The 22,498-nt window shown below is 49.4% G+C and overlaps 2 protein-coding genes across 7 annotated transcripts in view; one reads left to right on the forward strand and one right to left on the reverse strand.

The window, feature by feature from the left end:
- Positions 1-1,017: 1,017 nt before the first annotated feature.
- On the reverse strand, positions 1,018-6,627 carry LOC112300713 (dipeptidase 2). Of its 2 annotated transcripts, none has more exons than XM_045191850.2 (11): positions 6,547-6,627; positions 5,139-5,609; positions 4,677-4,803; positions 4,238-4,367; positions 4,011-4,152; positions 3,679-3,748; positions 3,385-3,561; positions 2,936-3,020; positions 2,227-2,302; positions 1,470-1,605; positions 1,018-1,377 (listed from the first exon to the last, which is right to left on the reverse strand). In XM_045191850.2, the coding sequence occupies exons 2-11, from the start codon at positions 5,459-5,461 to the stop codon at positions 1,117-1,119; spliced, it is 1,527 nt and encodes a 508-aa protein (XP_045047785.2). In that variant the 5' UTR covers positions 5,462-5,609; positions 6,547-6,627; the 3' UTR covers positions 1,018-1,116. The 2 variants fall into 2 exon arrangements, with proteins under 2 accessions (XP_045047785.2, XP_024411795.2); XM_024556027.4 differs by lacking the exon at positions 6,547-6,627 and adding an exon at positions 6,464-6,532 and having other exon boundaries at positions 5,139-5,505.
- A 6,655-nt stretch (positions 6,628-13,282) lies between these two features.
- The window catches only part of DUS2 (dihydrouridine synthase 2), a 36,983-nt gene continuing 27,767 nt past the window's right edge, over positions 13,283-22,498 (forward strand). Inside the window, exons 1-3 of one of the 5 annotated variants that reach the window (XM_024556181.3) lie at positions 13,537-13,622; positions 14,147-14,206; positions 17,435-17,577. In XM_024556181.3, the coding sequence (XP_024411949.1) occupies positions 17,452-17,577 (126 nt within the window). In that variant the 5' untranslated portion in view covers positions 13,537-13,622; positions 14,147-14,206; positions 17,435-17,451. Of the gene's footprint in view, positions 13,677-14,146; positions 14,207-17,434; positions 17,578-22,498 lie in introns of all 5 variants that reach the window. The other 4 variants (XM_053915105.1, XM_024556184.3, XM_024556183.3 and 1 more) reach the window with 4 other exon arrangements.

Genomic DNA, 22,498 nt, shown 5'->3' on the forward strand with positions numbered 1-22,498 from the left:
TATCAATTATCATGTTTATTATTATTAGCTGTGATTATTAACTCTTTTTTTTAGAGATTTTATTTATTTCTTTTTAGAGAGGGGAAGGGAGAAAGAGAGGGAGAGAAACATCAATGTGTAGTTGCCTCTCATGCGCCCCCTACTGGGGACTTGGCCTGCAAGTCAGGCATGGGTACTAGACTGGGAATCAAACCTGGGACCCTTTCGTTAGTAGGCTGGCATTCAGTCCACTGAGCCACACTAGCCAGGGCTGATTATTAACTCTTAATTTTGGCAATCGATGCAGTTGCCATTACTGTTAATGGCCTTGGGGTGAGATGGGGTGGTTGTCTTTAAGTAGCCCGTGCCTCTCAGAGAGGAAGTCCCTGGGGGGCCAGGGACAGGTGAGCCTGCATCCAGGACAGGACAGCCATTGGAGGGCCATGGACCATATGTGGCGTGACATTCTGGGCTCTGTCCAAATAGGAACAAAGGTCATTTGTAATCCAGGCAAGTTCCCTACTTGGGAATGTGAACTGGAATTCCCTGAAGGGTCCGCAGGTGAGGGTCAGTGGGTCAGAATGGGGGCTGGGATGAGCTACTCAGAGGGTACCCAGAGTGGGGTCCACCCTCTTGCAGCCAGAGCCACCCAAGTCTTCTCCCATTGCTGAGCCAAACCACCTGGGTTTCTTAAGATTTTATTTATTTATTTTCAGAGAGAGGGGAAGGGAGGAAGAAAGAGAGGGAGAGAAACATCAATGTGTAGTTGCCTCTCACATGCCCCCAAATGGGGACCTGGCCTGCAATCCAGGCATGTGCCCCAACTGGGAATTGAACCAGCAACCCTTTGGTTCACAGGTTGGCACTCAATCCACTGAGCCACACCAGCCAGAGCAACCAACCACCTGGGTTTCTTCAGGCCACTACCAACAGGTCTTCCTGGTGGCTGAACGGCAGGGTCCCCCACCAGCCACCAGCATGGGGAGCCTGTGCCGTCAGACCCATCCCAGAGAAAGACACTCATGCCTGGCTCCAGTCTAAAATATTTATTTTCAGGAAATACTTGTGCCTGCACGAAGGGGGAACTTTGTGGGGTGTCCACAGCTACCAAAGTGACATCTAACAGGATTAACTGGGTCACCAGAGCCACAGAATGATGACCGGGAAGGCAGAAATAATTGTGAGGCTTGGGACCATGTGGGGGGATGAATTTGAGAATGACTTCTTAGGTGACAACTCGGGCATCCAATGCATAGGAGTCTCGGTTAGTTTCTGCTCTGGAGCCATCTGTTTCTGTCTCTGAGGCAGCCGTGGGAGGACGGAGCGGCAAGGGCTGTCCAGCTGCTCAGCCGGGAATTCATCCTCTAAGGGCCTCTGCCCCTTCTTTTCCTCCTGCACCTGGGGGCAGCAGTTGGTGGGCAGTAGCTTCCAAAGCTTCCCGACACACCTGCTTGGACCCCCGAGTGACTCTTTTGCCCAGCCCAGCCTACCTGTTCCACTTGCGTGAAGACCCGCAACAGGTTTCCTCGAAGGACGCCCTGGAGCTCCTCCTCACTCCAGCCCCGACTCAGCAACTCCTCTATCAGTACTGGGTATGTGGACACGTCTTCCAGCCCCTGAGGGAAACTGTATGGCCGCCAGGCAACCAGCTGTTGGACCCCAGACCTGTTCCCTGATCCTGACTCAGAACCACAGCTCTATGTGTCCAGGGTCCACTGAACCCCAGCCCTGGTCAGATATGGGAAATGGAGACTGGGAGAGAGTAAATGATTCACCCCTGCGATTCATCTTTCAGAACCAAAACCTCCTTGAATATTTATCAAAATTCATTTGAATTGAATTAGTAAGATCTATGCTTTTCACTGAATGCAATTTTTTTCTCTATATATAAAAAGAAGAAAAGCTTTTTAGGCATTGGCTTGAACCCCTACACGCACAGACCCAACTGCAAGCAGAAAAGATGGTCAGCCCGTAACAGATGTCACTAAAAGTCTGCTTAGAGGCAGTATGTGTGCCGGCACCCACTGGGGATGGGTGCACATGCTGGGCAGATGAGCCCTGTCTGGTGACCTAGAGTATGGTCAACAGGCCACAGACAGACAGGAGGGCCCGGGAAACAGACACCGGGAGGGAAGATGGCAGGTGGGCCAGCAGACCTGAGGCTGCGGTCAAGGCTCGATGGCCAGGAGGACCATGCTGTGGCAGGCTGCACAGCCAGCCCCTGACAAGCCACAGGCGAGCACTTACTGGCTGGTCCCATCATAATCTCCGCCGACACCGATGGACTCGGGTCCAATGACTGTCCTGATGTGGTCGAAGTGATCTAGGGGATGGAGAGGCAACAATGCGGGGCTTCCAGGGCTGGGCTGGGGAGTGGGGACTGGACTCTGGCAATCCCCCTTCTTGCAGCCTGTAGGCCATGCAGGCTGATTACTTCATGGCCTGGAACCCAGTGTGCCAACTCGAGAGCCCTGAGGTTTGACCTGATGTGATCCCAGCTGGCTCTAGGCTGGACTTCACATTTGGATTGTATCCTGGAGACACCAGTTGGACCATTTCACATCAGGATTCACCCTGCCTCAGGTCTCCTTGAGAACCCGAGAGTGCTCCCTCCCATTTGTGTGGAAGAGGAGAGAGGGACAGAGAGCACAAGGGACAAAGATCACAGAGACCCAAAGGGCTTCCCAGTCCCTTGGCCAGAGGCAGGAACAGGGCACTTAGGGAGCCCCTATAGAGGCGCCCAGGCTTCATGTCTGATTGCCTCCCTTACACCCACCACTGCACTATCCCACTTGTGGCTCCACTGCTCCATGGCAGCAAGGTGCTGTGTACTGTCCGTTTTGGGGTTTTTGTTTACTGCCAATGGGTGGGTCAAGTGTGTTGGCTGCTCTGAGGTCCCCCCTCCAAAGCTTCAGGTCCGAATCAGAGCTGCTCAGAGAGCTCAGGGCGGGCTTACCTGCCACAGTGGACACATTGGCTAGCCGGTTGCACTGCAGCACCCCCACAGACAAGGACACCATCACGATGCCACCATTCTTCTTCTGCGTGGGTGGACAAGTGGACTCTCAGCTTGGCTTCCCCCCGCACCCTGCACAAACACCTGCCTGTTCACCCGCTGGGCCCTGGCTTTGAGGTCAGAGAATACTTCATCTCTCTGGTTTGTGTGAATGGAGGAGTCTCGGCCCTGGTTTGGGTGGTGTCTTGGTCCTGGGTTTGCAGATTTAGAGGAGTATTTACCACCTAGAACCCTCTCTTGGGTTCAAGATTTCAGGGCTGTGGACTAGGAATTTGTGGGGCAGATGTTCAGCCCAGGGTTTGAGGGAGTTGAAGGAGCTGGGGCTCATGTTCAAGGAGTCTTCGTTCAAACCTCTTGCTCTAGGTTCAAGGGCCAGGGCAGTCTCTCACCAGAAGCTGCAGGATATCATCAGGAACGTTCCGTGCATTCTCGCACACCCCCCGGGCAGCCGAGTGGGAGAAGATCACAGGTGCCTGTGACACTTCCAGGGCCCGTTGCGCCACGGCGTCTGAGACATGGGACAAGTCTACCATCATGCCCAGGCGGTTCATTTCCATCACCACCTTCTGCAGGGACAGGTTGAGGAGAAGGCATCAGGGGCACACATGTATGTATGTTTATTCGTAGGAAACAGGTGGGATGTGTGCATGCATGTGGGGAGGGTATGAAACCAGGGCTCTCACCTCACCAAAACTGGTCAGCCCGCTGACATTGTTGTAGAAGTGGTGGATGCCCTTAGCTGAGCTCTCTGCCCTGCAAGGTGGCCAGAAGGCAGTCTGACTGGTGGCCACGACTTGGCCACCAGAGCCTGGAGGCCCTAGTGAGCCCTCTACCCCTACACACCCTAAGAGCAAGAGCAGGAACCCAAGCTGGGCTGGGTCTGGTAGTATGAGGGCCCTGCTGGGGATCCAGTCTTGCTCAGTTCACCCAGCTCCCCTCCCCACTTCAGGGTCAGTGGCAGATCCCAGGGGTAAAGCGTGGTCTGGGTTACCCATGCCATCTGCATTGTGCTCACCAGGGTGTGTTGCAGGTGTGGGTGAGTGTCAAGTACCGCACACCCAGTGCATAGAAGGTACGCAAGACGGAGAGGCTACTGTCCAGTGAGTGGCCGCCCTCCACACCAATGAGGCAAGCCAACTTCCGGGTACTGTTCAGAGCTGGGGGCAAGTAGGTCAGGTGATCACTTTCAGGGGCTGGGGTAGCTCAGTCAAGTCCCATATGCCACCCCACCAGCCTGCCTACCTTTAACTGAGGTCACAAGTTCCAGTTCAGGATAGGAGGCACACATACGGTGGATGAGGTCAATCTGCTCCAGGGTGAGGCGCAGGGCATCCCGTTCCTGGGTCTGGCATGGGACGTAGGCTGACCAGAACTGGGGAAAGCCAGGGGTCGGCTTGGGCAGGGGCTGCTTTGGAGCTCCTCCTTTCATAGCCTCCATGGCCCACACAGCACCCAGTGGACCCAGGGGTCACGTGTAATGAACTGCTTGTTCCATGGTACCTGGATATGCACCAAGCTGGTTCACCATGGCCCCTGCAGTCCCCAGTATCCATGTCATGGCACTTTTTGGGTCACTATGGTAACTGAGTTCCCATGTAACTAACTTACCATGATCTCTAGGGCCCAAATTCTCCCATATTCCTAAGCAGCCAGTGGCACCTTGTGTGTCCCTGCCCCATACCTGTGCACCCACGAGACCATCTCTAAGCCTGTCCAGGCTGGTCTGGCCATGGCTGAAATTGTGCAGGTTAACATCCTGTAGCTGGTTGTGGTAAAACTGCCTCAGGACCAGGGGCATGTCGTTGTGGCTAGAAGGAGGTCAAGGAAGGATCAGGTCAGGGGCAAATAGGTGGACTCCTTCAGGCCTGGGGATAAGCCAAGACATGTTGCCCCTCCTGGGCCAGCCCAGGCGTTTCCCACCCCAACTGTCACACAGACTAGTATACTGGACCCTCCAGGCCTGGGCTAAGGCATTCCCACTAGGGAGGAGGTGACAGAGGAGGGGAAAGGGCTTCCATGAATAATGGAAAAGGGCACCGAGGAGCGGTGTGAGGGAGCCTCCTCACTAGCCCTGCATGCTCAGGAACCCCTCCCCAGCCCAAGGGTGAGCCCGGCCCCCGCAGCTCCTACCGCACTTACGCACCCGTCCACCAGTGGGAAGTCTCGCATCAAGGTCCGAGCACGATCCCGCAGATTTGGGGCATTAGGGGTTCCCGGCGAGGTCGGGGCACTAGGGGTGCCCGGCGCAGTAGAGTCGCTAGGGGCTCCAGGCCTAGTCGGGGCACTGGGAGTGCCGGGTGTGGGCGGGGTGCTAGGGGTGCCCAGCGCTGTCGGGGCGCTGGGGGCGCCCGGCGGGGTCTGGGCGCGGGTTACTGGCTGCCGCAGCAGCAGTGACAACAGGAACAGCAGACACAGCAGAGACCGCTGGCCGAGCATGCGGGGACACTCGAGGCCCGCGGGCCGCATGCTGCGCAAGTCTAGGCAGGGGGGCAAGGGCTGGTCTCGAGGTCCTGAGAGAGGCAGGAGAGGGGTAGAAGGCGACGATGGGGTCCCAACGGTCGGCCCAGGTGACCCAGCAGCGCGGCCTCGCGAGAGGGGAATGAAGTCACAGGACCTTGCGACGGGAGAGCAGGGAGCTGTGACGCCCTACAGCGCTGCTGCCACGGGACGGCCCCTCCCTCCCGCTTCCAGCTCCGAGGGCGCCCCCTTGGGCTGGGTCGGCTTCCCGCGCGTGCGCCAACTAGCCTCACATCAAAGACTCCACATCCTGCCCCTCTCCCTACACCCACTGCTCAGATGGGGCCGACCCAGGTTTCTCTCCCTCCGACCAGAGCCTTACTCTCAAAAGAGAGGGCCTGGAGTGATTCTGCCTCAGGGTGGCCCTCGGCCCTGTGATCTCTCCCAACCACATCACGTCCCATTTGCCTGTCGTAAGTCCTAGACACCCCTAGGCCATGCTCTGGTGTCTCTGTGCTCACAGTGTTCTCTGGGCATTCGGTTTTCCTGTGCTGGGTCACTTGGGTTGATTGGGGGGGGGGGGGGGGGAGGAGATAGTCTCTGGAAACGGGGTTAACTTTATGGACTCTGGATTCAGGAAAGGCCCCCTGCCCCTGACCTTTTCTTCCCACTACCTTACTCCCCAGCCTGCATGTCCACCCCTGGGGACTCCAGCCAGGAACTGGGAAATGTCAGAAGCCCCTCTCCCATCTTTCCCAGGCAGCCTCAAGAAAGAGCTCTTTCCTAAGTATGCCTACACCTCCCCAGGGTCTGAATGGAGAGACTTTGGGGATGTGAACTGGATAAGCATCTGGAGAAAGTCAGGAACATTTTACTCAGCAGAGCAGAAACGGAGATAGTAGGCTATTGCAGTGGAAGGAAATGAGTAATTTCCAGGGCAGCAGAGCCCCCAATTCCAGCAACATTTCTCCCAGAGCTGGTGGCTGACCTGCTGGCCAGGATCCCTCCTACCTCAGTGTGGAAGCCCCTGCCTTGTTGAGGTCAGAAATAAGGGTCCTAAGGAAAGGCCTGGTATTTTTTGTGACTCCACCCACCTTATCCTGTGGCTCCTCTGGCTCTAGCTCTCTCAAAAAAAAAACAAAACGTTGAAGACTAAGTTCCTATCCTTGCTCGACAGGCCCCACCCTATTCCTAGTCTCAGGTCCTCATTCCAGCTGTCTCTTCCAGGAACCCCACCCACACACCCACACCCTCACACATACATGCACACACATATATGGAGGATATGCCTTATCAGAGTTTGCATATGTTCCTTCCTCAAATGGCAGCCATTGTTGATCTTGCTAGAAGTGCAGTAACTACAAGTGCATCTCACTTCCATTCAGCCTTCTCCCTAAACCCTACCTTTCTCTTTAGCACTCTCTCCAGCATCTCCGTCCAACACTCCTAGGGCTGCTTTTCAATTTAATTTAATTTATTCATTTTTAGAGAGGGGGAGGGAGGGGGGAAAGAGAGGGAGAGAAACATCAACGTGTGGTTGCCTCTTGCGTGCCCCCTACCGAGAACCTGGCCTGCAACCCAGGCTTGTGCCCTGACTGGGAATCAAACCGGCAACCCCTTGGTGTACAGGCCAGCACTCAATGCCCTGAGCCACACCAGCTAGGGCAGGGCATGCTTTTTGATGGAAATGAATGATGACTCAGGTCCTCTTGCAGCAAGACTCTTCCTGATCAGTCAGTGCAGAAGATCCAGCACATAAGACCCCCAAAGCAAAGTTTCAAGTGGTATCTGACAGGTGTGACATGTCTGCCTGGGCTGCTTCTGGGGACCAGATATTCTGGTGACTTAGGTGTGAAACCCACAGGGTTTGGGACTCTTGTTCTGAGGCTGGTTTGCATGCTGTCCCACGTCCTTGAGGTGGTGTCATCAGCTGGGGTGGGGGGAGGTTGAAGGGCCCTCAGGTACAGGAGCTTGACCCAGGGAGGCCTTCCACAGAGTCTCTGGGATTCAGATAGCAACTCCTGAACTGTGACATTCAGTTGCCTAGAGAGGGGGAGCGTATCACAGAGAACTCTGCCAAATCCAAACAGTCTTTGGTGACTTACTCTCTCTAAAAACAGGGACATCTGGATTGCTCAGGTTCAGGTTTTGCTGACACCTCTCCTTCCCCCTCCTTCTCCTCCTCCTCCTGACAGCAGTCTGTGGCGGTTCCCCCTGCTGGAGGTGGCAAGCAAACTCAGTGAGGCCACGGCCACTTTTTTCCAACACGAGGACTACACCTGCAGACAGAGGGCGCTCAACCAATATCTGTTGAAGACGGATTAAACTTGGAGCTCAATAGACTGCCTTCCTTTCTTTCGCAGAGCAAAGGCAGGTGAGAAGAGTGCCGACACATCAGAGCAGCCAACATGGAGCTGTGCTACAGGTTTGATGTGCTTTCCTCACGACAGCCCACAGGGTAGGGTTCTGACCAGCCTCATATTCTAGGAGAGAACACTGAAGCTCAGCTAGATGAACTTAACTTTCTCATCCAAGAGCTGGCAGGTGGAGCTGGAATCTGAAACTAAAGTTTCCTTATCCCTAGATTTTTCAAGCTTTGTTCCCCCTAATTCTGTCCTCCCTCTGTGATAACTCTAGGTACAAAGCAGCTGCCCAAGCTGATGGATGCCCTTTCCTGACATCTGAACTCCTCTGTCTGGAGTCCTCCCTGAATCCAAATCCGTAATGCTGGGCAGAGGAATTCCTAAATTTGGGGGCAGCTAGTGAGGACAGTGGAACTGAATGTTTGTGGAGGAGAAATGTATTTAGCCTTCTGTTGTCCTACTGTGCAGGTGCTTCAGGCCGCAAAGGGACAGAACTTTGGAGAATGACCACAAGTCACTTGGTAAGGAGGTCTTCCCTGTCTGCCTCTGCACATGCCCCATCATTCCTGTTCACCACTGCCAGGATCATCAGGGTTGGCTTGGACTGGCCCTATCTTCAGTGAGGGTTCATGGGACATAAGGAAGCCATCTGGAGAAGCCAGCAGCGGTGGGAGAGTAGCCCATTGGCCCTGGGACAGAATGCTCCTTGAATCTGGCTGAGGGGGAGGACAGGTGTGGGGAGACCGGCTGCTGAGAAGGCAATGATGCCCTCTTGGGCAAGTTAGACAGGGATTCCTCAAACTTCTCAACTTCCAGCTTCTGCCCTTTCCCGCCAGAAGACCTGAACCCTTACATCCATCCATTTGTCCAGATACCCCTTCCTGGTCATTGGCTGGTGCTGGCTCTTTGCTTGGGGTATACAGTAGAGGGCTGGACAAGTCTTCAGTTATCTAGCATATGTGCTGCCCTAAGCACACAGAAGGGGGGCTGTGAGGGCACCAGGTGCTGGCAGCCACTCTTGACCAATCAAACATTTATTTCATGGCACATGTGATTTCTCATTTAGCCTCAAGTTAAAACTTACTATCTCTTTGCTCAACCTAGCCTGCTCCTCTCTGAAGCCTGTCAGACGTGTCTTCTGTAACGACATGCTGTGCACAGCACACCCTGCCCCACAGCCCTCCTCTGCCTGGCTTCCATAGTGCCCACAGGCTAGTTTACCCTGTGAAGCTGGCCTGAGCCCTCACTAAATCCATATCTGGCTGAACATCAGGCTGCACCCGAGAAACTCTTATTTTTTGTTTCTTTTAACTTACTGGGTATATTTTCAAATATGCAAAACAAGTAGAGAGAAGAGTATATTGAACCCCAGCTTCAACAACTATCAACTGATTGGCCAACCTTGTTTCATTTATACCATATACATACCCTTCTACAGAGTATTTTAAAGGAAATCAGACATTTATTTTATCCATATTTAAGTTTGCATCTCTAAAAGGTCCTAACAGGAACTTTAAAAGTTTGATCAAGGTAGAGGATCTGAATAGGCATTTTCCCAAAGGTATACAGATGGCCGAGAGGTACATGGAACGGTTCTCAACATCAGCGATCATCATGAAATGCCAATCAAAACCACAGTGAGCTGTCGCCTCACAAGTTAGAGATCACCTCACACCTATTATTATCTTTTTAGATTTATTTACTTACTTATTTTTAAGAGAGGGAGAAAGATGTTGAATTGTGAGAGAAACATCCATCAGTTGCCTCTCACACGCCCCCAATAGGGTACCTGGCTCACAACCCAGGCAGGTACCCTGACTGGGAATTGAGCCTGCGACCTTTTTTGGTTTGCAGGCTGGCATGCAAACCATTGAGCCACACCAACCAAGGCCTATTATTAAAACAAACAAACAAAAACAAAAAACAGATGAAATAACAAGTGTTGGCAAAGATGTGAAGAAAAGGGAACTCCTGTGCACTGTTGGTGGAAAAGAAAATTGGTGCAGTCACTATGAAAACAGTATGGAAGTTCCTCAGAAAATCAAAAATAGAACTACCGTATGGTTCAGCAATTCCACTTCTGGGAATACATTCGAAGAAAACAAAACGCTAACTTGAAAACGTATGTGCACCCCCTCGTTACCTGCAGCGTTTTCCCCAATAGTCAAGATACGGAAACAACCCATCTGCCTATTGACGAGTGAATGGATAAAGAAAATGTGGTATTTATATACACGGTGGAATACTATTCAGCCATAAAAGGAAGGAAATGTTGCCATTTGTGACAACATGGATGAATCTTGAAGGCATTATGCTCAGTGATGTAAGTCAGAGAAAGAAAAATACCACGGTATCATTTATACATAGACTCTAAAAATAAAAACAAAATGACCTCATAGATACAGAGAACAGATTAGTTAGTGGTTGTCAGAGGGGAGGACATGGGAGAAATGGGTGAGAGGGTTAAAAGGTACAAACTTCCACCCTGACCGGTGCGGCTCAGTTGGTTGGGTGTTCTCCTACAAAGTGAAGGGTCACCTATTTGATTCCCATCAGGGAACAAGCCTGGGTTTCGGGTTTGGTGCCTGGGCAGGGTGTGTTCGAGAGGCAACCAGTCCATGTTTCTCTTCCACATCAGTGTTTCTCTCCCTATCTTTCTCTACCCCTTCCCCTCCCTCTAAAAGTAAATAAATAAAATCTGAAAAAAAGGTACAAACTTCCATTCATAAAACAGGTCATGAGGATGTAGTGTACAGCAAGGTGACTGTATTAATGATATGTATTGTATAGCTGAAAGTCGCTAGAGGAGTACATCTTGAGAGTACATCTTGAAAGTTCTCACCATTGGGAAAAAATGTGGTAACTGTGTATGGTGACAGACATTAACTACACTTACTGTGGTGACCATTTCATAATCTATACAAATATCAATGCATTTGGTGTTGTATACCTGAAATGTATATATCCGTTATACCTAAATATAATAAAAATACAGAAAACTCACTTCACTACCATGCTATTATGGCACTTCAAAAAGTCAACACTTCTTTAATATCATACATCACCTATCATGGTCAAAATTCCAACTCCTGACTTTTAGATAACTTATGTAGATAAGAATCCCCATCCTCACCATGGGTTGCTCTTCCTTGCAATTCTTTAAATTAAATAAATTAAATAATTTATTTAATTGTGTGATTCTGAGCAAGTTCTTTTTATCCCCGAGCCTGTTTCTTCCCATAAAAAAATAGGGCTTCACTGTACATTTAGTACAATATTCTCTTTTGGCAAAGGCTTCCCTGGGCCATTTGTTCTCTGCAACCTGATCCTTTTCAGCGTGTACTTCATTTGGCGCTGAAGGATTCCTTACTTCAGGCATAGCTTATACAACACTGCAGAGCCTGGAGTCTAGGAGACAGCAAGAGGATGCTACATGCTTAATTTGTCAATTTGGTAAAATACTGTACTCCTCTCTCCTCTGCCACCATCACCAACAGATGGGGAAAAAGGCAGAGACTGGAAATGCACACCAAACAATACTTCTGTGTCAGTCTGCCTTTTATTCTTTTGCCAGGACTTCCCAGGCTAATTTCACCAAGAGTGTGTAAGCTTTCCATGTATTGGTGGAGAAAATTTCTCTCTACTGCTAGTCACATCAGCTTTCCCTCTCATGGGGGCTTAATGAATGTTCTGGGGACAGAAAATAAAATCTAAATGTTACAAACTAAACGTTGAAAGAACCTTTGTCCTTGGTGTGGCATTTTGGAATGTGAGTTTTCTTAATCCAACGAACGTTGCCCCAGTGGTAACTGTTTTAGGAGAACCCAGAAAAACATCATTTTTTTTGTTGGAGATCATGACGCAATACAAAGCCAAAATCTACTTTATTTTTCACGACTCGTGAAAGGTTACAAAGTCACACTGAGCGGCTCTCCAGACCTGCAGGGAGGTGAGTGGGCAGCCTGGGGCACCCTACTTTGGAGGGTGCTCACCCACCCGGCACAGAGGGAAAGACCACTGTTATGGTGCCACATTCACACCAGCTGGGGCAAAGGCTCTCTCACTGAAGACCCCAGTCCTGGAAGGCTTCTCTTCCTGCGAGCTGCCAGTTCAATCTTCTGAACCAGGCTCACATCCCAGGGGTGAGTAACAAAGCTGATGATGGTGCCTGGCAAGTCACTTCCTACACGGCCCACTCTCCCTGCTCTGTGGATGTAGTCTTGCAGGGTGAGAGGGAAATCATAATTGACAACTAGCTCCACATGGGTACTGTCCAGGCCCCGAGAGGCTATATCTGTGCAGAGGAGTATGTCTTGGCAGCCCTTCTGGAAGCTCTGGAAGATACCTGCCCTCATTGAAGCTGGCATTTGTCCCTGCAGCCTTAGGTGTTGGATTTTGTGGTCATCCAGAATATAGCCTAGCCAGTTCACAGTGCTAGAGCTATTACAGAACACCAGAACAGTTCCCGAGGAGCAAGTCCTATCTGCTCTGTCATGCTGCTTGAGGATCTGCACCAACTCAGCTACCTTATCTGCTCCCTTCAGCCTCATAAATGTCTGTTTGACATGGGGCATGATACAGTGGAGCTTGGAGCTGGTGATGGTGGTTAGAGCCTCTGAGCTGGCGACTTTACTCAGCAGCTGGTCTACACCTTCGGGAAATGTGGCCCCTATTAGTATCAACTGAGCTTTAGGATTAAAGGGGTCTTTTAAGTCATCTGGGCCTTCTGCTACATAGCTCTTCCCTAATATGTAGTCTACGAGTTCCAGGAAACTTTCATCCAACAGCGTGTCTGCCTCATCCAATACCAAGAAGGAGAGCCGCTCCAGGCTGATCAGTTGACGTTTCAGAGACTTCCACAGAGCCCCCGGAGTGGCCACTAATATATCGGCTGGAGGCTGTTTGCACAGTTGCTGCCTGATCCTCCTCATGCCACGGCCTCCCCCTAACTCCTGCACGCGGAGTCCCAGGGAGTTGCCTAAGGGCTGGGCCACGACCCGTACCTGTTCGGCTAATTCTCGCGAAGGCACAAGGACCAGGCCTCGAGGAGCTGGGATACTGCGGGGGTCTGGTTTTGGCCGGCCCAAGAGCTGTTGAAGCAGAGGGAGTAGGTAGCTAAGAGTCTTGCCACTGCCTGTTTCCGCTGCGCAAAGGATGTGGCGGCCGCGAAGTAACGGAGGGATGGTATTCGACTGCACCGTGGTGGGTCGAACGACTTCGGGAGCAGCCTCTTGTAGTGCGCGCAGTACGCGGGGCTCCAGACCCAGATCCGCGAAGCTGCCCTCGGATAAGTTCCGCAATGCCGGTGTCTCGCGTTGTGTGCGCTCGATGGAGAAGTGGTCCCGGCGGGAGCGCCTATTCTTCCAGCCACGCGAAGCGAGTGGCGCGCTCTGCCAGCGAGCCAGCGTGAGGCGCGCCGGCTGGTTGAACTCTGGCCGCCGCGCCGAGATCAGCAGCGGGCCAGGTCGCACCAGCACCGGCCGCAGGGAGTTCCGCCGCCCGCTTTGCCGCTGTTCTTGCCGCCGCTGTAGAGCCCGTGGGATGCGCACCACTGGTAAGGGCTCATCGGGACCGCTAACTGCCAGGTCCCGTCGAGGTGCCAGAAACAACCGAGCCGCACGCAGCGAAAACCGCGGCGACCATACTAGAGCCATGTTTTTCTTGTTGCTGGAGAGGCGCACGGCAGTGACGTCACTTGAGCGCCAAGGCCTCGCGGACGGTGGCTGGTGTGGCTCAGTACGACACGCGGAATTGGTGAACCTTGAGGAAGAAGGGAGGTTCTGTAGAGTTCAGCAGCGGCGAGGTCTGTAAGTCCGAACAGGGGTCGGCGACGTCCAGACCCGGGCCAACCTTGCGGAAGGGTGCGCAATGGAGGCAGGACTGGGGTCCGACAATAAGCAGCGACGGGGCCCTGGCCTTATGGAGCAGGAGGGCGGAGGGCTTCTGGCGATTGGGTGTCCTATCCCCGCTATTCTCCTTTGTGGCCCTTACCACCCCGGTGATGGCTTTTCCAGTGCTGGTCTCCCACTGTAAACTCCGAGGGTGCGGCGATGTTTTTACAGATGTGGTCCTCGCGCAAGGTCTGGTAATAAGTGTTTATTAAGAGTATGAATGATTGACAGTGCCTGGGGGCCGAGACAAAGGCCAGGTGTGGTAGATCTAGGCTGAACCTCCCCTGCCCCCGACTCCCCCGACCCCTTACCCCCTACCCCGTCCCAGCTGGGATCCCAGAAGACAAGCTGGGAGCCTTCAGCTCATTATGTCAGTGAAGGTCTTCAGGCTTTATTTCAAGCGTACTCGTCTGTTCACACGTTTTCTTTTTTCACCTGAGGTTCACACTCCACTACATTGTCATCCCGCCCAGCTTCTCATCCTGAACGGCCCCCATCAGGTAGAACATTTTACTTGAATTGAGATGTTCAGGTTGCAAATAAACCTTATGCTCGTCATAATTCTTGCACAGAGCTGGAAAATGGGTGTCATCTTTTCTGTAGTCCCTAGTGCCTGGGGTGGGAGATAAGGGAAATGTGGGTTAATCATCTGGGAGGTTCTGAACATCTGGAGAAAGTGTTTTGTTTTTATTTTTTAAAAGATTTTATTAACTTATTTTTAGAGAGAGGAGAAGGGAAGGAGACAGAGGGAGAGAAACATCATTGTGTGAGAGAGAAACAGTTACCTCTCACATGCTCACAACTGGGGACCTGGCCCACATCCCCGGCATGTGCCCTGACTGGGAATCGGACCGGCAACCCTTTGGTTTGCAGGCCAGTGCTCAATCCACTGAGCCATACCAGCCAGGGCTGGAGAAAGTGTTTTAATTTCATCAAATACCATGAAAAAGATAAGTACTTTTAAATTTTCAAATACGATTTTGATACATGAGTAGACTTTTCTGGAGAGTTACCTGTTAAAGCAGCAGAGAGCTTAAAGTAGTGACAGTGAATAGTCATTAATTTTACCTCCATCACCCCACTTCCCCCATTTGTCTCTGTCTGGAGGCATTTTTAGTTGTCACAACTGGCATCTACACATCGTGCAATGCACAGGACAGTTTCTCACAGAAAAGAATTACCTGGGCCAAATGCCAATTTTGCTGTTGAGAAACCCTGCCTACAGGATGAGGACCGAAGAGAGGCTGAGACTACCACACGTACTCTTCAGGAAGGCTCATTTGCCAAACTGTTCTAGTCCCGACCCATTCCCAGAATTTGTAGCAGGCACACTGATGCCATGCTGGTAATGCCCTGTGGGCCCCTGAAAAATCATAAACATAGGAAGAAGTGATTCAAGAAGAGAAGTTTTAGGGAGAACAAAACTGTACTTCCGTATTTGGGAAGTGTGCCAGATGGAAAAGAGATGAGGTATGCTGTGGGGTGTCCCCTTCCAGAGGGCAAAACTGGGACCAGTGGGTGACAGGGAGGCAGATTCTGAATTTGATATAAAGAACTGCTGTAGCAACTGGAATTGCTCAGATCTGTCTTGCAAGCGCTGAGATTTCCATCACTGGAAAGTCCGCACACATGCTGGAGGATCACTGATTGGTGACATATTAGAGGGTGTTTGATAGCAAGGATGCTCCAAGATACTGTGATGCTGTGCTACTTTTATGATTCTAAGAACTCAGGGTTCCTAGCCTCTTAGCTAAATAGCTCATTGAATGTCTGATCCAATAGGTTTCATTCATTTGTACCAAGCCAGAACAGATACATTGAAGAATTACTAGAAAAGAATAATACATAGGTATGAATTTGCATTTAGTTTTGTTCATATGTTTAGGGCAGAGTAGTTGGTTAGTGGCTGCTTTCTCATCATGCTCGAGCCGCTATAATATGATTACCTCAGAATCTCATAGAGATTGGAGCCTATCTCTGCCCATGGTCCCTAATTTTTTCTTGTCAGTTCATCAGTTACCCCTTAAGTCCCCCTCCCCCAACTCACAGCAGACATTAAATAACTTCTAGTTGTTATTGAGATATTTTATAGTATGGTGCTTTAGAAATAAGAAGGATTTACTTATTGTGGAAAAAAATGTAAGCTTCTGGAAGTAGGGGCCTAACTTGGTAGTGTTTTTCCCAGGGCTGCCATGGTAACTCATGTTGCCTGTTTATTCCCTAAGTTTTAAAAACAATTGTTCCTTGGATCTCAGATGATAATGATATAGTCATTCATTTCTTGATTCATTTTTTTAAAAATTCCTCACCCAGAAGACAAGCTTACTGATTCTAGAAAGAGGGGAAGGGATGGAGAGAAACACTGATTAGTTGCCCCTTGTACATGCCCCAACCAGGGACCGAACCCACAACCCAGGCATGTGCCTTGACTGGGAATCGAACCTTTGACCTTTCGGCTTACAGGATTAATCCAAACAAGTGCACTATACTGGCCAGGGCAAGCTAGGGTGGGAGACTTTAAAAGAAGACCAGGGTGGCCTTGGCTGGTGTAGCTCAGTGGATTGAGTGCTGGCCTATGAACCAAAGGGTTACCAGTTTGATTCCCAGTCAGGGCACATGCATGGGTTGGGGACCAAGTCCCCAGTAGGGGGGTGCATGAGAATCAACCACACATTGATATTTTTCTCCCTCTATTTCCCTCTCTCTAAAAATAAATTTAAAAAAAATTTTTTAAAGACTTTATTTAAAAGAAGAAGAAGAAGAAGACCAGGTTGGCCAGAGCAGAGAGTGAGGGGGAGAGGGACTCACGGTGAGGCTGGAGAGGTGGGCAGGGACATGTCTTGCAGGGCTTTATGGGCCATTAGAAGGGTTTGGAATTTATTCTAAACTCAGTGGGAAGCCCTTGAAGGGTATCAATGGGGAAGCGGTTATTGTGAAGACAGTGGATAGGAGGAGGCAAGGGTAGTTTTGGGCAAATCCAGTAGGAGACTGGCTTGGTGTGCAATGGTAGCAATGGAATGAAGCAAAGCAGGTGGATGGAAGTTATATTTTGAAGGTTATTTCAACTGGAGTTAAAGATGGGTTGGATGTGGGAAGTGAGGGGCATTGGTTCCAGGACCCCCACAGATACCAAAATCCTTGTCCCTTTATAAAACTGGGTAGTATTTATATACAGCCTGTATTTGCACAGAGGCTGCAGCAGGGCATGCCTGCACGTCACTCACGCCGATTCAGTGCGGTGCTCGGCGTGTGGCAAATTCAAGTTGTGTGTTGTGGAACTTTCTGGGGGGGGTTTTCCTGCCCATTTTTGATCTGTGGTTGGTTGAATCCATGGATATGAAACCCATAGTACAGAGGACCAACTGTACTGAATTTTCAACATACCATCTAATTTACTTGTTTGTTATGCCTATTATTTTGGGTTTTTTTTTTTGGTTTGTTTGTTTGTTTTTGCTTGTGTTCCCTAACTAGATTGAAAGCTCTACCAGAGCAGGAATTTTTGTCTGTCTTGTTCTTTAATGTATCCCCAAAGACTAAGCTAGTGACTGACATGGACTAGGCACTTAATAAATATTTATTGGATGAATGAGTGAGCATGTGTTATTTTTATGATCAGAGAAAAGGAAAACCAGGTACTATACGTTGGAAGGAGGAAGGAAAGCTTGCCCTGGATAATAGAAGAGATATTCTCCATTTGAATTTCTGACTCTTGTTTTCCCTTTCTTCAGGCTGGAGCAGAGGAGGAATGATTGTGAACAGCCTCTCACTGTGCTACCACAACAAGCTCATCTTAGCTCCTATGGTTCGGGTAGGGACTCTTCCGATGCGGCTGCTGGCCCTGGACTATGGCGCGGACATTGTGTACTGTGAGGTAAGGGGCTACTGATTTTCCCAGAGAGCTTTCCCACAAGCGCAGTCTCCCTGTCTGTGGGTAGAAGTGGCCAGGGGGGAGTTGGGGTGTGTGGCAGAACGGGCACTGACTTCGCAGGTGCTCACTGAAAGCATCAGGAGATGAAGACGCGTGACATTTATGAGTTCGGTGAGCCCTGCTGAGGACCAGCAGCCTGAGCAGTGTGGAGGCAGTGCTGGATACCCGGGTCAGGTGGATAGATGAGCGTCGTGTCAGGCCCCTGTAGGATTTCATACACATTCAGTACATGGATGCATGAACTCAAGGTTAGGAGGAGGAGGAAGAGGCCCAGATTCAGGTCAGGGAAGTCAGATGAGATTGGTTTTGGGGAGCCATAGGATTTTCTGGTGGTGGTAGCTAGTGGGCCAGTTCCTTGTTGACTGCTTGGGAGAATATTAGGGCTTCAGCCCCAGATTTAGAAGGCATCTGCTAGGAAAAGTAGAATTGCAGGAGTAGCTGGCCTTGGACAATGAGGGAGTATGAGCAGTGGTTCTCAACTGGGTGTGTCTCAGAATTATCTAGGCAGCTTCTCCCCAAGGCCATTATGTCCCCCTAGTGGATATGAGAAGTTTAAGAAGAAGCTACCCAAGTGCTTCTGATATTTCCACCTTTAAAAGCCACTGGGGGTACGATGGGGTAGAGTGGAAACTGTGGCTATAAAGGACAATATTTTATTTTTAAATTAAGTTTATTGGGGTGACATTGGTTAATAAAATCATATAGGTTTCAAGTGTACAGTTTTATGATACATCTTCTATATATTGCATTGTTGTAACCACTTAGAAACTTTATTTCTTTAATATGACCTTTTCTCCTTTCTTTCCTTTTGATTCAAACTGGCCTCATCCATCATCCCGACTCACCTCCTTCCTTCTCCCTTGCAGACCACTTCCTTAATCATTAAGCCCTCAGGATCCGGAGGTTCTGGTAGATACCAGATAATCTCAGGAACAAAGTCTGGGGTCTGTTGATTCCAGAGATAGAGTTTAGGTCAAACTAGAGATGATGTCTAGGCCTCATTTGTGTTTCAGCTCCAGGCCCATCTGTGAAACCAGATGAAGCAACACCAGGGCTGACAACAGGACCCTAGACGTGGTGATCACCCACCCCTGCCCTAGCGCCGGGCACTCATTAGAGACTGTGACCCTAAATCCCTTAGTCACCATGACTAACGGTATTCCCCCATAAAACCATTCCCTGGAAGCCATTGGGGATCCAGGCCTTTAGCATTAGCTCACTTGTGTCTCTGGGCGAGGGCCACTTCCTAAATGTAAGCCCTTTCTTTTCTGCAAACTCCTGTTTGTGTCTTATTGGGCTTTGGTGACCAACAAGGTCCTAGAGGATGACCTTGTCCTCCAGGTTCAAGGGTGAAGCCTCCGGCTTTTTTCTGGTTGCCCCAGCTCCATCTCTGTCCAGCTGTCCCCTCCCCATGATCACTGTAAGACACAGAGTACATGGTGTCCCTCTCCTCTCTGTCTGTGCTTTGCATGCTGTCTCCATCAATTATCTGCTTACTCCGGTGACTCTGTTCTCTCCCAAGTCTTGTGCCTTCAGTGAAAGTAAGAGCTGGTCCTTGAGTGTTAGCCCTTTATTTTCAGATTCAGTTATGCCCCCATCCTGCTGGTGTCTTCTGTTGGACCAAGTGGTAGTAAGGGATTCAGGCCTTCAGAATCGCCAGCTCACCTGGGCTCAAACCTATTCTAGGCAGAGATTCTGGGGATTGCTTAAATCGAGGAAAAGGCAGTGGTGCTAACATATCCAGCTCCCTTGGTTTTCACTTTTCCTGTGCAGGTAGCATTTTTCTGGGGCCCTAGAAAGTGGGGTTGATTCACTTGGAAGGATGTGGAATGAAGCACCCGGATGAAGTGGCTGACTGCGCTGTAACACAGGGCCTGCGCTAGATAGCACTGTGTGTGTGTGTGGCCCTGGGGACCTGGTCTGTGTGACAGGGTCATGGAAGCTGGGCGGTGGGAGCAGTGCTGCCATAGGAAAACAGGTGACCTCTCAGGTTCCAGGACTTCCATCAGCCACTTGGAATTTCTTAGGGTTGTTTTCAAGCACTTTGGAGGTCATGGGCACAGGATTTATGTGATGGCTTCGGAATGTGGCCTTCCTTTCCTCCCAGGCCTTCCTAATTGGTCAGAGCTTGGTTTTCCTAATGAGTGTGACCAATCCTTTCCTCAAGGGCTGTGCTAGGTTAGGAGAAGAGGAAAGACTGGTCAAAACTATTTGGTATGTTTGATGTGCTCATACTCTGGAAGAGTCAGTATGGCTTCTGAACAAAGGGGCTTCTGCTGGAGGAGACCTAGGCCCCCCACCCAGACGTAGCCCTTGTGCAGAGGAGAAGCAGGAGACAGGCAGGTGGCCCCTGTTTGGTGTGGTTCCTTGGCTGGGCCCTAAGTACTGGGCTTGACACAGTGTGGTGCCTGGTGCCCCCTGGTGGATTCAGAGTTCCTCTGCAGGCCAACGTTATTGTACTGATATCAGCTGCCTGGATGATCTTAACTGGTGTCTCATGAGGATGCCCATTTGTGGGATTACAGTCAGACCACCCCACTTACTTCCCAGGACTGGATATAGGACCTAGGGTATACCAGGCATTCAGGCACCTCCTTAAAAGCCCTGTAAAGTCCTCTGCAGCGGGAGGTGAAGAAAAGACTAACCAACTCGGCAAACATCAAGGGAGCAGTGGTCTCCTACCCACCAAGATCTGCCCTATTGGCAGTTTTTCAGGAGTTCCTCATGTATTGTGTTCCTGTTCCTTTTTATAAGGACCATGGGACTTTAGTGGCCCAGACTGTGAGGTGACACTTACCTGTTGGACCCATACCTTTCAATAAGCAAGATAAAGGGAGAAGGCAGTGTTCTTAAGAGGCCCAGATTACCAGAATAGGTGCTTAAATTTTTTTACTTTTACTGTGGTAAAAAACGCATAACACAATTTATGAAGCTATTTTTATTTAAAACTTTTATCCTCCCCTGAGGACATTCTTTCATTGTTTTTAGAGAGAGAAGAAGGGAGAGCAAGAGAAACATCAATACGAGGCAGAAACATCGACCTAGGGATTGTATGTACCAGGAAGGGGATTGAGCCGCCACTTTGGTTTGTGCTCTGTCTGGGGATTGAACCTGCAACCTTTTGGTTAAGGGACGATGCTCCAACCAACCGAGCCACACCAGCCAGGGCTACCATGTTACCTACCTATTTGTAAGTGTAGTGTTTAAGTTCAGTAGTGTTAAGTACATTCACATTATTGTAAAACAGATCTCCAGAAACTCTACCCATTAAACAGCTCCCTGTTACCATCTCCCCCCAAGCCCCGGTAACCACCGTTCTACTCAGAAACCTCATGCAAATGGAAACATGCAATATTTATCTTTTCGTGACTGGGTGTATCACTTAGCATAATGTCCTCAACATGCATCCGTGTTGTTGTTTGTGACAGGATTTGCTTCTACCTTTCGGCTGAATAGTCTATTGTATGTATATAATACATTTTGTCTATTCATCTGTTGATGGCCATTTGGGTTGTTTCCACCTCTTAGCTATTGCGAATAGGGCTTCTGTGAATATTGGTGTGAAATACCACCGCTTGGAGACCCCATTTTTAATTCTTTTGGATATATAGTCAGAAGTGTGATTCCTAGATCTTCTAGTATTTTTATGTTTAAGTTTTTGAGGAATTCATACTGTTTTACACATCCTATCAACAGTGCACAATTCTCTGCATCCTTGCTAACATTCATTCTTTTCTGGGTGTTTTTTCGATAGTAGTCATCCTAATGGGTTTGATGTGCATTTCTCTGATGATTAATGGTGTTGACCATGTCTTCATATGCTTGTTGGCCATTGGTTTATCACCTTTGGAGAAATTTCTATTCAAGTCCTTTGCCCAGAGTGGGTGATTTCAAGTTTATAGAAAAGTTGCAGGAATAGATAAAGAACATCCATAGACCCTTTGCCCAGATTAACCTGTCAATATTTTCCTTGATTTGTTTTATAATTTGGGCGCACTCTCTCTTTCTCTCTCTCTCTCCCTCTCTCTCTCCCTCTCTCTCCCCCTCTCTCTCCCCCTCTCTCTCTCTCTCTCTCTCTCTCTCTCTCTCTATATATATATATATATATATATATATATATATACATACTTTTTTCTTAACTATTTGAGAGTAAGTGCCATACACTATGATGTCTTCTCAAATACTTCATTGATATTTTCTAAGAATAAGGTCATTCTTCTTCTTCTTTTTAAATTTTATTTATTTATTTTTAGAGAGGGGAAAGGAGGGAGAAAGAAAGGGAGAGAAACATCAGTGTGTGGTTGCCTTTCGCATGCCCCCTTGGGGACTTGGCCCGCAATCCAGGCATATGCCCTAGACTGGGAATCGAACCGGTGACCCTTTGGTTCGCAGGCCAGCACTCAATCCACTGAGTCACACCAGCCAGGGCAGGTCATTCTTCTATATGGCTATTATGCAGACATTATCTTCAGTGAATTTAACATTGATACAATATTTTTTCTAATCTATCTTCCATATTCCAGTTTTGTCAGTTAGCCCGAACTATTCCTCTAAACATTTGTAAATATCTTTTTTTGAGATATGGTTCACATATCATATAATTAACCAATTTGAATTATATAATTCAATAGCTTTTAGTATATTAACAGGGTTATGTATCCATCACCACAGCCATTTTTTTAAAATTTTTGAAACTTTATTTACTGATATTTAGAGAGAGAGAAACATCGATTTGTTGTTTCACTTATTTATGCGTTCATTGGTTGATTCTTGTATGTGCCCTGACTGGGGATCAAACCTGCAACCTTGATATATATGGATGAAGCTCCAGCCAACTGAGCTACTCAGCCAGGGCACACAATCA

The sequence above is a fragment of the Desmodus rotundus genome, chromosome 12 (assembly GCF_022682495.2).
Source record: "Desmodus rotundus isolate HL8 chromosome 12, HLdesRot8A.1, whole genome shotgun sequence".
Lineage (NCBI taxonomy): Eukaryota > Metazoa > Chordata > Mammalia > Chiroptera > Phyllostomidae > Desmodus > Desmodus rotundus.

Bases quoted from the DNA above. Each gene is read 5' to 3' on its own strand.
- LOC112300713 (XM_045191850.2), bottom strand. From the start codon at position 5,461: ATGCGGCCCGCGGGCCTCGAGTGTCCCCGCATGCTCGGCCAGCGGTCT. The intron at 1,606-2,226 runs GTAAGTGCTCGC...GCGGCCATACAG, and splicing joins GATTATGATGGGACCAGCCA to TTTCCCTCAGGGGCTGGAAG. The intron at 1,378-1,469 runs GTAGGCTGGGCT...TGCTGCCCCCAG, and splicing joins TCTTCACGCAAGTGGAACAG to GTGCAGGAGGAAAAGAAGGG.